This window comes from Pollicipes pollicipes, unplaced genomic scaffold (genome assembly GCF_011947565.3).
Source record: "Pollicipes pollicipes isolate AB1234 unplaced genomic scaffold, Ppol_2.1 Scaffold_3447;HRSCAF=4054_pilon_pilon_pilon, whole genome shotgun sequence".
In the NCBI taxonomy this organism is placed as follows: domain Eukaryota; kingdom Metazoa; phylum Arthropoda; class Thecostraca; order Pollicipedomorpha; family Pollicipedidae; genus Pollicipes; species Pollicipes pollicipes.
This window is the reverse complement of record NW_023596297.1, coordinates 28,392,416-28,405,936: the sequence shown is the minus strand read 5'-3', so window position 1 is coordinate 28,405,936 and position 13,521 is coordinate 28,392,416. Positions and strand designations below refer to the sequence as shown.

The window sequence follows — 13,521 nt, the reverse complement described above, 5'->3', positions numbered from 1 at the left end:
GCATTAACGCGTGATATCGTTTTTAAACAATGAAGACAAGTACTCGATAATGCGTCATCACGTGTGGGAATCCGTAATCGGGGCTGGACAGTCAAGAGGACGGATTTATGCGTCCCAAAGCCCCGGTGGGATCCTTGGGCATGCATGTTTCAGCAGCCCCCCCCCCCCGCCCCCCCGGCCGGCCGGCCGGCTGGCCAGATCGGATGGCCTTCCCTGGCGGCTGCGATCGGCGGGCGTGAGCCGATGGGTCGGTGGCTAGTCGGCTAGTCGGAAACCGACCTGGGTTAAAGGACAACTGCGACGGGAAGTCCTGTCCAGAAACAGCTCCGACAGATGCTTGTGCAACACATGCGGTATCTGCAAACGCGTGTATTTAATGCCGATGGTTTGATGGATGCCCTGACGGGGAAACGTGCTGTGATCCTGATGCAGAGATGGAAGCTGAGGTCTCCAGGAATGCTCGCTGGGTAGAAGCTAGTGGTTTCCGTGCCGTGACTAATCCTCTAAAGCTGCGGAGCTTTTGGATGTCGGGGCGTATATTTCGTCTCATTCTTCAACGTCCATGCCTTTTATTCCTTCAGACGGGCGTTCAGGCAATTTCCTCGTGGGCTGCGAATAATAGTAGTTGATTATGCGCCGATGTCATGTATTGTGGCGGTGCGGGCTTCAGGTAGGTTAGAAATGTGCTGGTAAAGATGCAGTGACTTGTATTCTAGCCACGGACGTTGATATCACACACGAATGCAGTCTAATTTTGGCATGAATTGCTTAAAAATTATTACCATGTTTGGCGAAGGAGATAATAGTTCTGATGTACTTGTTAACGACTTGTCTCTGAGTTTTGATGGCGCATCTTGAAACAATACGCATGCGTCTGCTGCTCTCTCGGCGAGCGCCTGCTTTTGCAGATACTGCATCGCATATTGCATTTGAGCTGTCATGCGATGGTGCCTGATACGCGTAATCCTGATCCGACTTCGCGCACTACGCCGTGCCCGTCCGTCCTTCGGCCCGTCTGTCGGCTTGCGTGTCGTCCCCATTCACCGTGTCACCCCGCCCCCCCCCCCCCCCCTTGTCATGCCTACCAGCCGTCGCTTCAGCCCATCCGCCCGTGCTTCGCCCACGTCCGGCCTGTGTGCCGGCCGCGCCGGCCGCTGGTGTCGCGTCTCTTCAGCCGCCTCCTGCCGGCAGGTGCGCGCGCAATACGCGCAGGCGGTGAGCTCGCTGAGCGGCGAGCTGGCTCGCCAGCGGGAAGCGGCCGAGCGCGGCACCGCCGAGCAGGCGCGTGCCGAGGAGGCTGGCCGCGCCGCCGAGGCGGCTAGCCGCGCGCTGCGCGACCAGCTGGCGCGCCTCACCGAGCGGCTGCGGGAGGCCGAGCAGCGCAGCTTGGAGCAGGCGCAGCAGCGGCTGGCGCTGGAGGAGCGGCTGGCGGCGCTGCAGGCGGACGCCGAGGCGCACGGCGAGCAGGAGCGGCGCGCCGCAGAGGAGGCGCGCCGCCTCCAGCTGGACCTGGTGGAAGCGCGCGAGCGCTGCGTCCAGCTGAGCGGCCGCGAAGCCGAGGCGCTCGACAAGCTGAGGGAGGGCGTGGACGTGGTGCAGAACGCCCTGCTAGAGAAGGAGGAGGCCGTGCAAAAGGCGGAGCGACTCGAGGGTAGGTGGAGCCGCCTCCGGCCGCGTGCCGTCTCAGTCGGCCTCTCGCTGACGCTTTCGTGTTGTGGCTAACCCTTGTACTCCGGCAAGTGCCGGAAGTAGCTGAGCTGTAGTTGCCATGGCTGCTTCCTCTACTAAACTGCATGTTGGTTTTGCCGACCACCTCGCCCGTAACAACACTCACCGCCTGTGACTCTAACCAGCCGCCCGCCAGCGCGAGCACGCCGACGGCTGACTCCCGGCGCCGCCCTCGCACGACAGGCGACATCGCGGAGCTGGAGGCGTCGCTCGGCCGGCTGGCGGACGAGGCCGGCCTGCGCACCAAGCGCGAGGTCGACGCCGTCCGCGAGCAGTGCAACAAGCGGCTGGCGGAGATGGCCGAGCGGCTGCAGGCGCGCGACTCAGTAAGACCGGTGGCGGCGGCGGGTGGCGTACCGGCCGCGTCGAGCGACAGCGGGCTGCGTGCTGTTGGTGCCACGGGCTGCGTCAGCTGCCTGCAATGTGCATGCGGGCATTGTACAAACTGGCATGAGCTGGCTTGTCGCATGTGTGTCGCGTGCACTCTTCCTCGCCCGTTTGCCGTTGTTTTCAGCACTTTAAAAGCCGAAGTCGGCAGACGTGACGGGCCTGGATATCGGCTATGATACTGGCCAGGATCATTTTTGAATTATAGATTTGGGTGGAAGGATCCAATCTCGCGTAGATGAGGGAGTGCGCATGCTTGGGTACGATGGATGCGGTTATGAGGTGGGAAGTGCGCGCGGATGTATACCGCACGACATATCCTCGTCCCTTTTCAGTTGAGACCTACACGACGGTGCTAAAACCTCGTACTCCAACTTGGTGACTCGCGCGTACTTCAGTCCCTCCAGCCCATTAAAGATAATCACACAGAAGCCTTCATGGCCCCATGCACAGGGAGGGGGTAGGGTGGGAAGCGGCAGCCGCCAGGTCTGCAGAATCAACTTAAATACTGTAGGTATTGCGTAAAAAGAAAGTTTGGGTGTATCCTACGGTAAAAGTACTTATCTACCCTTTCCAATCCATATGCAATGCATTTACAGCTTAGGACTAGCTGAACGCGCACACAACCGAACGTAACACAGATGTAGCCGTTAACAAGCGGCGTTGATGGTTCCCTGCTGCGATCATTACGTCGTATCCACTTTATTAAGCGCTTTAGTTATGATGCTGAAGTCTCGATGACCTACCAAGGATGAAGGTCGCGCCGCTAGTAGTGCGAACTTGGGAGTCAGATCACGCAACACGAATGGACATCATAATTCGGCGGTCGGACGAGCAAGGACGAGCGCCAGCGGTCGCGCCGCCGCCACGGCGTGGGGTCGCTGGCTGGCGTTCGGTGTGGGGCCGGCGCTGCCGGGCCGGACGCTCGGTGCGTGCCGCGGCCGAGCCGCGCTTGTTATCCGGGCGGCGTATGATGCCGGGCTGGGTCGCCGGCCGCCGGCTGCCGGCCGCCCCGCCCGCCCGGAGCGCGCCCGCCTGATCCGGCCGCCGTGATTAGGGGTCGGCTGACCGGCCTCGGCGCCCGTCACGCCATGATCGACCTTCGCCTCCGGCCCAGGTCGCCGCCCCCCCCCCCCCCACCCCTCACCCATGGGTGTCCGGCCGGCAACAGGGCGTGAGGGGTAGGGGCTGCGACGCCAGGCGGACCGGACGGCGCCGGACGAGGTGCTCCTTTCGGCCGTACTAGGCGCACCAGCTGGGAGAAGGGAGCATGCGTTGCGGATAGCCGCACCGGCTTTGACGACCACTTGTAACGCCGGCGCCAGCAGCCGACCCGCAATAGGGCGCCCATCAGCTGCGTTCAGTAAACAGGCTGGCCGCGGCGCCGCCTGCGTACGCAGGCCGCGGCGCCGCCTGCGTACGACTTTTTCTCATCTACCGCTGTCTGGCTGCAGAGAGTGCTAGGATAATTGCACGCTTACTTTAGATGAGTTTTTCGGGGTCTTTTGAACGGTTTGAACTAGGGAGAAATTGCGTCTTCCACGACTCGGCGCAAGTGTATTTGGTGTGTTGAAGTTTAGTCATCTGGCAGTCCAGTGAAAGAGATTGATGGTCAATCGCGTGTTTGTCATGCGGGTTTTCCTTGCGCTCAGTTTGGTCATGAACATTTTGTTGAGATAAATTGTTATCGAACCGTGCATTTAACGCCGTTGCACGACAACGCTCGTCCTGTCTGCCTTTGTATTCTGAGCAATGTTCTAATAACATGTTCCGGCTGCTTATGCTCCTGTCCGCCAATTGTCCGGTATAAGCTCGACGTAGTTTCCAGGATATTGTTAATTTCAAACGTGAACGTTGCAAGCGATGCATTTCATGTGGCGAGGACCAGTCTGCGGCCCCTCCCAGACTGCAAACGCTAGACCTCTTACACCGAGTTGAATCTGCTGCTTGAAGTGCCCCGGCGTCATTTTGTTCTGGTTGCGGAATCCATTTTGATCGCAGCGATCTATTATGGGCCATCCGCGAAGCTGGACTCGCCTGACGGGATTTGAGTCAACCCGAGCTGAAAGTAACGGCGGATGGCTGGCAGGTTGCGGCGAACGGACCGCGCCATCGGCCAGCCAGTGGGGCATGTGACAAGTACAAAGGCCGTGCCTGGCATAACAGCGGGCGCGGGTCGCCGGCTGCCGGAAAACGACCGCAATTCGGCGTGTTTTGCTGTGTGCTGTTTGGGCGAAATAACGTCCAGAAATTGGCCGCTGTTGTCCGTGGTGGAATAGCATTGGGGGACCAGCCAGCTGACATCGTCCTTGTGAGATGCAGAGGTGCCCTGGAGTGCAGTTATCATTGCAGCTCACGTTTGGTTGAAACTGTTCTGTTCCTTGTTTGTAGTATTGCCTCACAATCTAACAGCATGTAATTAATACGAGAATAGATTACTCTATATCATGAGTACGAGAATGTGTAGCTATATAATTCGCGATTTTGTCATCTTCCGCTCATTTCATGTCATATGCGCCATGTTCTACGTATATGAGATGCAGTGTCAGCGCAGGTGTGATCAACGAAGATACTGTGCGCTTTTCACATTGACTATCAAAGATGGCTGTATTTGGAAGTGCTGTACAGTGTTGATGTCATAAGCGCCGGTGTGGCTGTGACTCTCACGTTCGCCCGCAGGAGGAGGTTGAACTTCAGCAGCAACTAGAGCGGCTCATGCGCGAGAAGAAAAACGTGGAAAGGGAGTACGATCGCGTCAAGGTATGCCCGTGTCAGTGCTGCAACCGCGGTCGCGTCCTGCCGTGTTCTCATGTTCGGCAAAGCTCTTCTCCCCGTTGCCCGCGGTCCCTAGCCTGGAAGCCGCCAGCGACGCTCCGCTGACTTCCAGATAACATCTTGCATGACACCATGCAGCTGTTTGCCCTTTCGTCCAGCTGGACGACCTACATTGGAAACGTGATAAATCAGTTTTTATTATTCCCAGAGAGTCTCGTTGGCCGAAGCGGTCCGGCCGTCTTTTCACGTGCCATTTCATCGGAGCGCCGACCACAAATCTCCGACGGGGGCGGACGGCCGCCCTGTCCTTCCAGGCCGTGTCTAATTGGGATCTCATCCGTGTTCGGCGCAATAAATTCCGCGGGCAGCGGACGCTGCACTGGCACGTTGGCAGCAAAAAGCGTAGTTTCGAACCGGACGGAACGCTTCAATCTCATGCAACATTTTTCGCCCTTCGCGAGGTGGAAAGGTTGTAGGAGTTTGTAAAATTCGAAATGTTGTAAGTTTGAGGAATTTTTTGAACGCTGCTAATGTGATTAACTGTAATCAACGTCTGAGTAATTCGCTCATGAATAATGTTTAAAAAAGTAGGCATAAAAGGAAAAGTGGCAAAGTGTAACAGCAAAATTACACTGACCGACATGTTTGCATGCTTAAGTGTAAGTTCATTGCATTACCATGAGGGCATAGCATGATAAAGTATGGTTTGGCCTTTGCGGGGATCCGGACGTCGCCGATTGTGGCCGTCATAAGTAACCAGGAACACTCACCGGAAGTGTAATGTATTGCAGTTCACAGTGTAGTGTGGAACACGTGACGGAGCGGATGTGTTGCAGGCGGAGCACACGTGACAGATCGTGTGACTGTGCTATATGCGAGGCACACGTAACAGGCTGTGTGACCGTGCCCGTTGGCGGAGCACGGACGCGAAACACATTTGATGGACCGTGTTACCGTGCGGTAGGCGGAACTTGTGTGCCGAACTGCGTGACAGTGACGCAAGCGGAGCGCGTGTGACGGACCGTGTGACCTGCAGTGCATGTGACGGACCGTGTGACCTGCAGTGCATGTGATGGACTGTGTGACCTGCGGTGCATATGACGGACCTTGTGACCTGCGGTGCATGTGACAGCCGTGTGACCTACAGAACATGGGACGGACCATGTGACCTACAGTACATGTGACGGACCGTGTGACCTACAGTACGTGTGACGGACCGTGTGACTTGTAGTACATGTGACGGACCGTGTGACCTGCAGTACATGTGACGGCCCGTGTGACCTACAGTACATGTGACGGCCCGTATGACCGTGCCCCCAGGCGGAACACGCCAAATGCGGGGCCGGCGGGCTGGAGTCGGGAGCGCTGGAGGAGCTGACTGCTCGGCTGGCGCGACTGGAGGAGGCGCGTGACCTGGCGGAGCGGGCCGCTGCTGACCTTACTAGGAAGCTGAAAAGCTCCGAGGCCAGGTGAGTACCGTCCCACGGCATCGGCCGCGGCGAAAGGGCGAGGAGGAGGGGAGGGGGCGTATCGCGTTGACTTGCATTTGGTGATGTTCCAGGCTCATTAGTGCATGCTTTGTTAATGCTGTGCAGATGGGGACATATGTACCACAGATGTCGGTGCGATATCAAACAAAAACTTCGTCATGCAGCCGCGCATAACGGAGGTGGCAAAAATATGAGGGAAAATGCATTCATAGACTAAGAATTCCAGCGTTGCATGGTGTTATTGTGTTCATCCATTGAGTCGGTGATCCATTGCTGGAGATAAGTGCAAAAACTGACTGCGTGATAGGGCGCTCAAAAGTGCAAAGTGTTGAGTACGATGCCTCTGGCAGGCATGAGATCGAGCTGGAACGGCTGGCCGAGGACGCGGCCGAACAGCGACGCCGCCTGTTGGAGCTGAACGGCACCTGTGATGCGCTGCTGGACCAAAAGAGTGCGCTGACAGAGCAGCTGGCGGCCGCCCGCGCCGAGCACGAGGTGGAGCTGGCGGCGGCGACCGAGCGGCGCCGCGTGCTGGAGCGCGCCGTCAGGTGGGGCGACACCCGTCCGTCAGACTGGCTGGGGGACAGGGCGTGGCTTGTGGGCCGATCGGGCCCGCGTCCTACCGACCGACCCGGGCGCAGGCGGGCGGCGGGCGTGCGAGACCGAGGCTTATGGAGGTGGTCGGGGCCTGGACAGGGCCTTGGTCTTCATGACGCATTGGTTTGGACATCCGTCCGCACCTGATGTTGTGCGATCCTGATGACATATGGGTGGCGGAGCCTAAGATCACACCAGCTACCACCTGTACAGAGCGCCAGTGTTACAAGTTTGCCGACGGGAACCAAAATATTTTGTATATGTTAATCAATATTTTTCGTCATGGCTCCTGCTTGGTGCGGCAATTTTCACCAGCCACTTACCTGTGCATTAATCATGTAATGTAAGTAGGTTTGCAGTGTTGCAAATTGCAAAGAAAATTCCCGCCTGAGTGGCGTTTGGCCAGACTGGCAATACTGGGAACCAAACTCCACTGTCGGGCTGTCTGACCATTCTGGGAACTTAGCTCACGCTGTCAGACTGTCTGGCAATACTGGGAACCAAGCACACGCTCTTAGACCGCCTGTTAATACTGTGAGCCAAACTCAGGCTGTCAGACTTTGTGACGATGCTGGGAACCAGACTCAAGCTGTCGGAACCGTCTGACAATACTGGGAACCAAATGCACGCTGTCGGTTGGCGGTGATGTGACTCAGCTCATTCGTGCTCTACTTCGTGGGCCCGTGCTTGAAATGGATTTGTATCGCGTTGTATTCCGTGACGCCTGCTTGCAAAGTACGAGATGGCCGGCCGTGTTTCCAGCTCACTCGAGCAGCAGTTGCGTCAGAAGGAGAGGCTGCTGAACAGCGAGATCCAGTCGTATGAGACGGATCAGGAGCACACCAAGGTCGAGCTGCGCGAACTCCTCGCCGCCCAGCAGCAGATGACTGCCAAGTGAGCCGCGCCCTCAGGACGCACCGCTCGCGCACGCTCGCTGACCTGAATGGTGCGCGTGGAAGCGATGGAAGAGTGGGAATGGCAGGGAATGATTCACTGTATTTGTTTTGCCTCAGAGTCATTGGAGAGCAAGCTGGATAGGGCACAGTGTGAAGTCCGCTGTGCAGTTAGGTTTAAGTACGTTCTCTAGTACCTGATTGAATTATTAAAGTAAGGCGCTGCTAGTTAGGTTCCTGTCGTGTCTTAAGATGGCTATATGATGTCTGTTGTTACCAAATAGTTGTCCTGTCTGATATCATCGTGAGGATATACCATCCCTCGGAATTACGTACTCCGTTTGAACCAGACCTAGTTGCATGAGACGGACCAGGAGCACAACAAGGTCGAGCTACGCGAACTTCTCCTTGGCCAGCAGCAGCAGATCTTGATATTACGGGTGCTACGTTTCCTCAACTACGGTTTTATATTTTACCCGATAGATGGCGCCGTGAACTGCTCTCGGCCTCTGAGCAGCACGAGCAGAAGCTGGCCCGAATGAGGAGCGTGGAGCGCGACCTCGCGCGGAAAATCACGGAACTGGAGGACGACCTCCGGGACACCAGGACACGCGAGCTTGAGTCTGAAGAAGAGGTCAAACGGTACAAATTCAGGTGAGCGAGCAGCGTACATCGTTCGCCGGCGTTTTTAAGCTGGGTTACACGTTGACCAAACTTATTAAGATTGTCATGTACTCATCAGGTTGCTAGGCTTGTCGCGATAGTGCTTGGTTTCCCTCCGACTGTGGTGGTTCGGTCACGTGCTCCTGACATTGGCGTTGGTCATGTCCCTCAGGGTGCGCGAGCTGGAGCTGCGCGTACAGGCGGCGGAGAAGCGCTTCCTCACGGTCCACGCGGGCTCGAGCCGGCAGCCGTCGCGGCGGGCGGGCGCGCCCCACGACCCCCGCCGTCACTTGGAGGACTGACGGTGCCCGTAGCTGGGGGTCGGACGGAGCGGGAGGTGACCCCCGGCCGCTGGCGCCAGGCTGAGCCCCTCAGCCGGCACGCCCCCTCTGGTGGTGAAGGTGTCGCACGGCGGGCGGGCGCGCTCCACGACCCCCGCCGTCACCTGGAGGACTGACTGGGCCCGTAGCTGGGGGTCGGACGGAGCGCGAGGTGCCCCCGGCCGCTGGCGCCAGGCTGAGCCCCTCAGCCGGCACGCCCCCTCTGGGGGTGAGGGTGTCGTCACGGCGGACAGACCTGGGCGACCTGCCGCACCTTCACCGCCATCGGAGTTGATCAAGTTAAAGTACAAGCCAGATCTGCTAGCGCATATGTCCTTGCCGCTAGGAGTGGTCATTTGTGGCCGCGGTTCTGTGACCCCTTGTTTCGTGTGCGTGTCCGATCAAGGAGAAAAACGCCGTGAATCGAGGGGGCGCCGACGTCTAGCTCACGTGTCAGTGCCGTTGAAGTCACAAGGCCGCAGATTATGAACGTTGTGTGTCTGTAATCGTGAATGCCCTACTGGCCGTAATTCTTGGGAGAGGTAGTTGGGACGCGATGTTCGCTGATCTGACCCAGTTCATGAATTCTCCATGCGATGGTGTGGTGTGTGCTTGCGCTCATTTGCCTGCGTGCAGAATCAAAAAAAGGATTGCTGTTGCACCTGGTGAAGCTGCTGCAATTTGTGATGTCTTGGTGTATTGAAGTAAATGTCATGTGTGACACAGCCAATGGCAAGAGTTGCTCAAATCTCAACCAAATCATGGACTTGCATGGGGACCAACACCATGTCTTTCATCGCTGCTTGACTTGTACAACATATATTTTCTACAAATCTGCCGTCATGTATCTGCTGCATGAATGTTGTATATTTCTTGACACAATACACACGAGTTTTGGTGTGCTATCTTGGCATGGACACTGAATAAATCCATCGATGATAGAATGCCCCAGACTTGCTCGGGATACACGACAAGTACCATGAGAACCAGCGTCAGGGCTGTGGAAAATTCCTTTAACTTCCGGGGGCTGTTACGACCTCACCTGTTCATGTCAACTAGTTCCTGTTGAACATAGCTGTCTGTCGCCCGATGGTGCCTCACTGTTGGTGCTGACCCGGAAGGGAAATTTGTGCTACTACCCTCGCCATTTTTTTCCTGTCCGGAAAAACACTGGCTGAAAAAACATTCGGGAGCGGGAGACGAAATCGCTGAATTTTCTTTTCAGTGCGGCGACGCCCTATTTGGCTCGGCATGCTAATGGGGCGACACGCCGCATTTTGTGATGCGCTACGCGTGGCAGCGTTACACGAGAGGGTGGCGAGTTCTCGTGTGGCCAGTTCTTATTCTCACTGCTGCTTCGGACATCTAATGTGCGAACGACTGGTACTGTATGTCGGTATGGAATTCATGCCAGTGGCGAATGAACATCTCAGTTGGGTCAAACGGCATGCTCGCCACGTTTTTGTCTCGCCTATATGCAGTATCATGATGCTCAAACTTTTTTCTGGAGCCGGGAGCCTCCTGGGCCTCTGCTTAGTCCATCGCCTATGGTTACTGCAAGTAACCGAGAACATGGCATGCTGCTGGTATGCACAGGCGGCCAGAGGCGGCTTCAGAGGGTGGTACGGAGCCATGCCCCCCCCCCTCCCCCCCCCCCCCCCCCCCCGTTAGCCCACAAGCAGCCCCATAGTCGGCCTACCAGACGCAGCTTTTTGAAACACAAAACGCAACAAAATTGGACGTCTGGGCTTCCAGGCAACCAAGAACAGTTGCAAGCGAAAGTGAAGGGCCCAAGGACAAGCAGACAAAAATAATTTTTCACTCATTGAAAGGGTGGTGAATCAGAGATTTTAAGGCTCATTATGCCGTTCAGAGCCCCTACGCTGTTTGCGGAGGCACTATATGTCAACTTGCGGAGTCAATGGGATCGTTAAGGAGCCTTTTACGTTGCCCCTGGTTTCTTTGCACTCACTGCTCGGAGGGTCCTGTGCTGGTGCTTGGGCTCTCCCTGCTAGCCTGCCCGGATATGCTTGTCAATCAGGGCTTCCCATGGGTTCTTCCCAGTCTCCCGAAAGGCTGTACACGATATGGCCGGGGGCACCATATATTAAACTGCCGGAATGTTCTCGGTTGTTCAGGAGCCCTTCACGTTGCTTTCGGTTAAAGTACCGATACATGCGTGATATGCTCATAAGCCCTCTGCATTGGTCTGAGGTCCTTCCAATTCTTTGTCACTTGCTTAGGGCCCTACGTTCTTGTCGGGGGTCAATCTGCCAACCTGCTTGGGTACATTCGGTCGCCCGCCCCCCCCCCCCCCCAGATACTGGGTCTTGGGTACTTCTTGTCTCAATAGAGGCCCTACACATTCGTCGGGGGCCCCATCTGTTAACCTGCTCGAGCACACTGAATTGTCCGGGAGTCCTGTACATAGGGTTTTGGTATTTTAATGCATGACCCTGCGCTCCTGTTGGGGGCCATCTGGTAACCTCTGATAGCATTTGATCTATGCGTTTGTCGGGGTTCGTATCTGCTAGCCTGCTGGGGAGTACTTGATCGTTCGGAGGCCATCCATATCGTGTCTCGGGTCCGTCTTATTTAAATGCGTGGCCCTATGTTCTTGTCGAGGGTCTATCTATTAAGCTGCTTGGGTCACTAGCGGATCCAGAGGGGGAGGGGGCACTGGGATCACGGAACCATATCCCCTTGCGCCCCAATGGTGACCCATAGGCTCCGAAGGGGCCCATGGCCGGCCGAGCGAACGCACTTTCCTAACACAAAGCACAACACAATTGGGCTTATTTGTGTTTCCAGACAACCATGGCCAGTTGCGAGCGAACGCGAAGAGCCCGTGAGCAGACAAAATTATTTTTCGCTGATTGAGAGGGTAGTGTTCGGGGAAATCTTGAGGCTCACCACGTCGTTCAGTGGTGCTACGGCTTTGCCGGGGCCTTACATATCCACTTGCAGGGGCAATCTGATCGCCAAGGAGCCTTCCGCGTTGCCTTCATCTCTCCGCATTTTCCCGTGGGACTCTACCCTGCTGTTGGGGCACTCACTGCTAACGTGCCTGAGCACTCTTGATCGATTAGCGGCCTTCCACGGAGTCTTCCCATTCGCCCTAAAGGCTCTGTACGTTTTGTTTTGTCGGGACCCCACATGCCGGGATGCACTTAGTTACTCAGGGCCCTTCAGATTGGTCTCAGGCTCTTTCCACCTGCTTGGAGTCCCTCGCGCTGTTACTGCGGCTCATATAAAATAGGCCACAGAGCCACTGGATGCCCAGGGCTCCTCTACATTGATCTAGGGTTCCTCATTTTTGATCTCATTTGCGGAAGACCCTTCACTCCTATCGAGGCCCTTTCTGTTAGCTCCTTTTCTTGGTCGCACAGAGGTATTAATTCATATACAATGGTCTTGGGTAGTTTTCCTCTTCTCACAGGGTCCTGCGCTCTGGCCGGGGTCCTATATGTCAGCCTGCCGGGCACTCGCGATCGTTCAGGGGCCCACCATGTTGGCCTCGATGCCGCAGCCTTATAGCAGCAGTTGGATATGCGTCGATGAATTCTTAAGCACAAGTGTCGAATGTCACTTTACGTGCCGCCGACGTCGCGTTGTGTCATTTGCGTTGGTCATTGTGCTTGTGCATGGCGTTCTTGATATACTGCCGTGATATATACTTATCTTGATACATGCTTATCCGTTCCTGTTGTAAATATTGGAAAACTGCGCTGGTCACGCATACCACGAACTGTGTTCTAACAGTACGACTAAAGGACGAAAAGTACGACGAAAAGTACGACTAGAAAGTAAAGACTTCCTAAAACGTGTAAAGGTGCTTCTCCCAGAGACGTTGTCTTTTGTCACCCGCCCGCTGGCCACCGTCGAGTGTTAGCCGCGGGCCGAAACTGCTCGGCTTACGGGGACTGGGATGTCAGACGTCGGGTTTCCTGTTCGCAGACTCGCGAGCGCGCATTGTCAGACTGCTGTGAAGTCTTTCGGCTGCTCAGTCCTGAACAAAGGTTGAGCATTCCAAACGAACATGGGTTGGCCATTTCAATGTAACGTTATGACCCTACTTAAATCTACATTTTGCGTTCACTATCATCCGCGTTCAAAACTCGTCAGTATTAGGAGTTCGGCCTTTCCTTCCCCCCGCCAGCGCAGTGACAAGTGACTCCCCTAATCCTATGAAATTCATTGTCAAATCCCAGGTGAATGACGCGAAACTTAATTTCTACCAACAGTTACTTTCCGATTGAGCGATTGTCCGATTGCTGAGCTAAAGGTCATTTGACGTCAGAGGGCGGAACGGAACGTGCGGAGTTTTACGTCACGTTTTGCGTGCGTTCACATTCTGCGACAAATTCTATTGTTGGCCTTGAATTCCACAATAAGTTGGGGACCAGGACTCACGCAACAAGCACTACTCAAAGTGGGCTCTAACGAACCACAGAAATTTATTTATCAATAGTTTCAGGTAAAATTTAAGCAAAATACCGGCACCGCACACAAACCTCAGGCAATACCTGATGCAAAGTAAATTTTGTTTAGAAGTGTGACCGAGTAATGACTAAATGCTTGGCAAAAGGCACAGGTTGAATACAAGAGTATTCTGCAACGCTTCACGCAAATCACTCAGTCTCTGTGGCTGCGACGGATTGTTTCGGA

The 13,521-nt window shown here is 55.7% G+C and overlaps 1 protein-coding gene across 1 annotated transcript; it reads left to right on the top strand.

Annotated features, from left to right (window-relative positions):
• The first annotated feature begins 1,471 nt into the window (after positions 1-1,471).
• LOC119091884 (sodium channel and clathrin linker 1-like) lies at positions 1,472-8,919 on the top strand. Its single transcript, XM_037214795.1, has 8 exons — positions 1,472-1,651; positions 1,912-2,054; positions 4,795-4,875; positions 6,211-6,359; positions 6,731-6,928; positions 7,740-7,871; positions 8,354-8,524; positions 8,706-8,919. The coding sequence occupies exons 2-8, from the start codon at positions 2,025-2,027 to the stop codon at positions 8,833-8,835; spliced, it is 891 nt and encodes a 296-aa protein (XP_037070690.1). The 5' UTR covers positions 1,472-1,651; positions 1,912-2,024; the 3' UTR covers positions 8,836-8,919.
• Positions 8,920-13,521: the final 4,602 nt, after the last annotated feature.

Bases quoted from the DNA above. Each gene is read 5' to 3' on its own strand.
- LOC119091884 (XM_037214795.1), top strand. From the start codon at position 2,025: ATGGCCGAGCGGCTGCAGGCGCGCGACTCA. The intron at 6,929-7,739 runs GTGGGGCGACAC...CCGTGTTTCCAG, and splicing joins GTGCTGGAGCGCGCCGTCAG to CTCACTCGAGCAGCAGTTGC. The intron at 7,872-8,353 runs GTGAGCCGCGCC...TTTACCCGATAG, and splicing joins CAGCAGCAGATGACTGCCAA to ATGGCGCCGTGAACTGCTCT.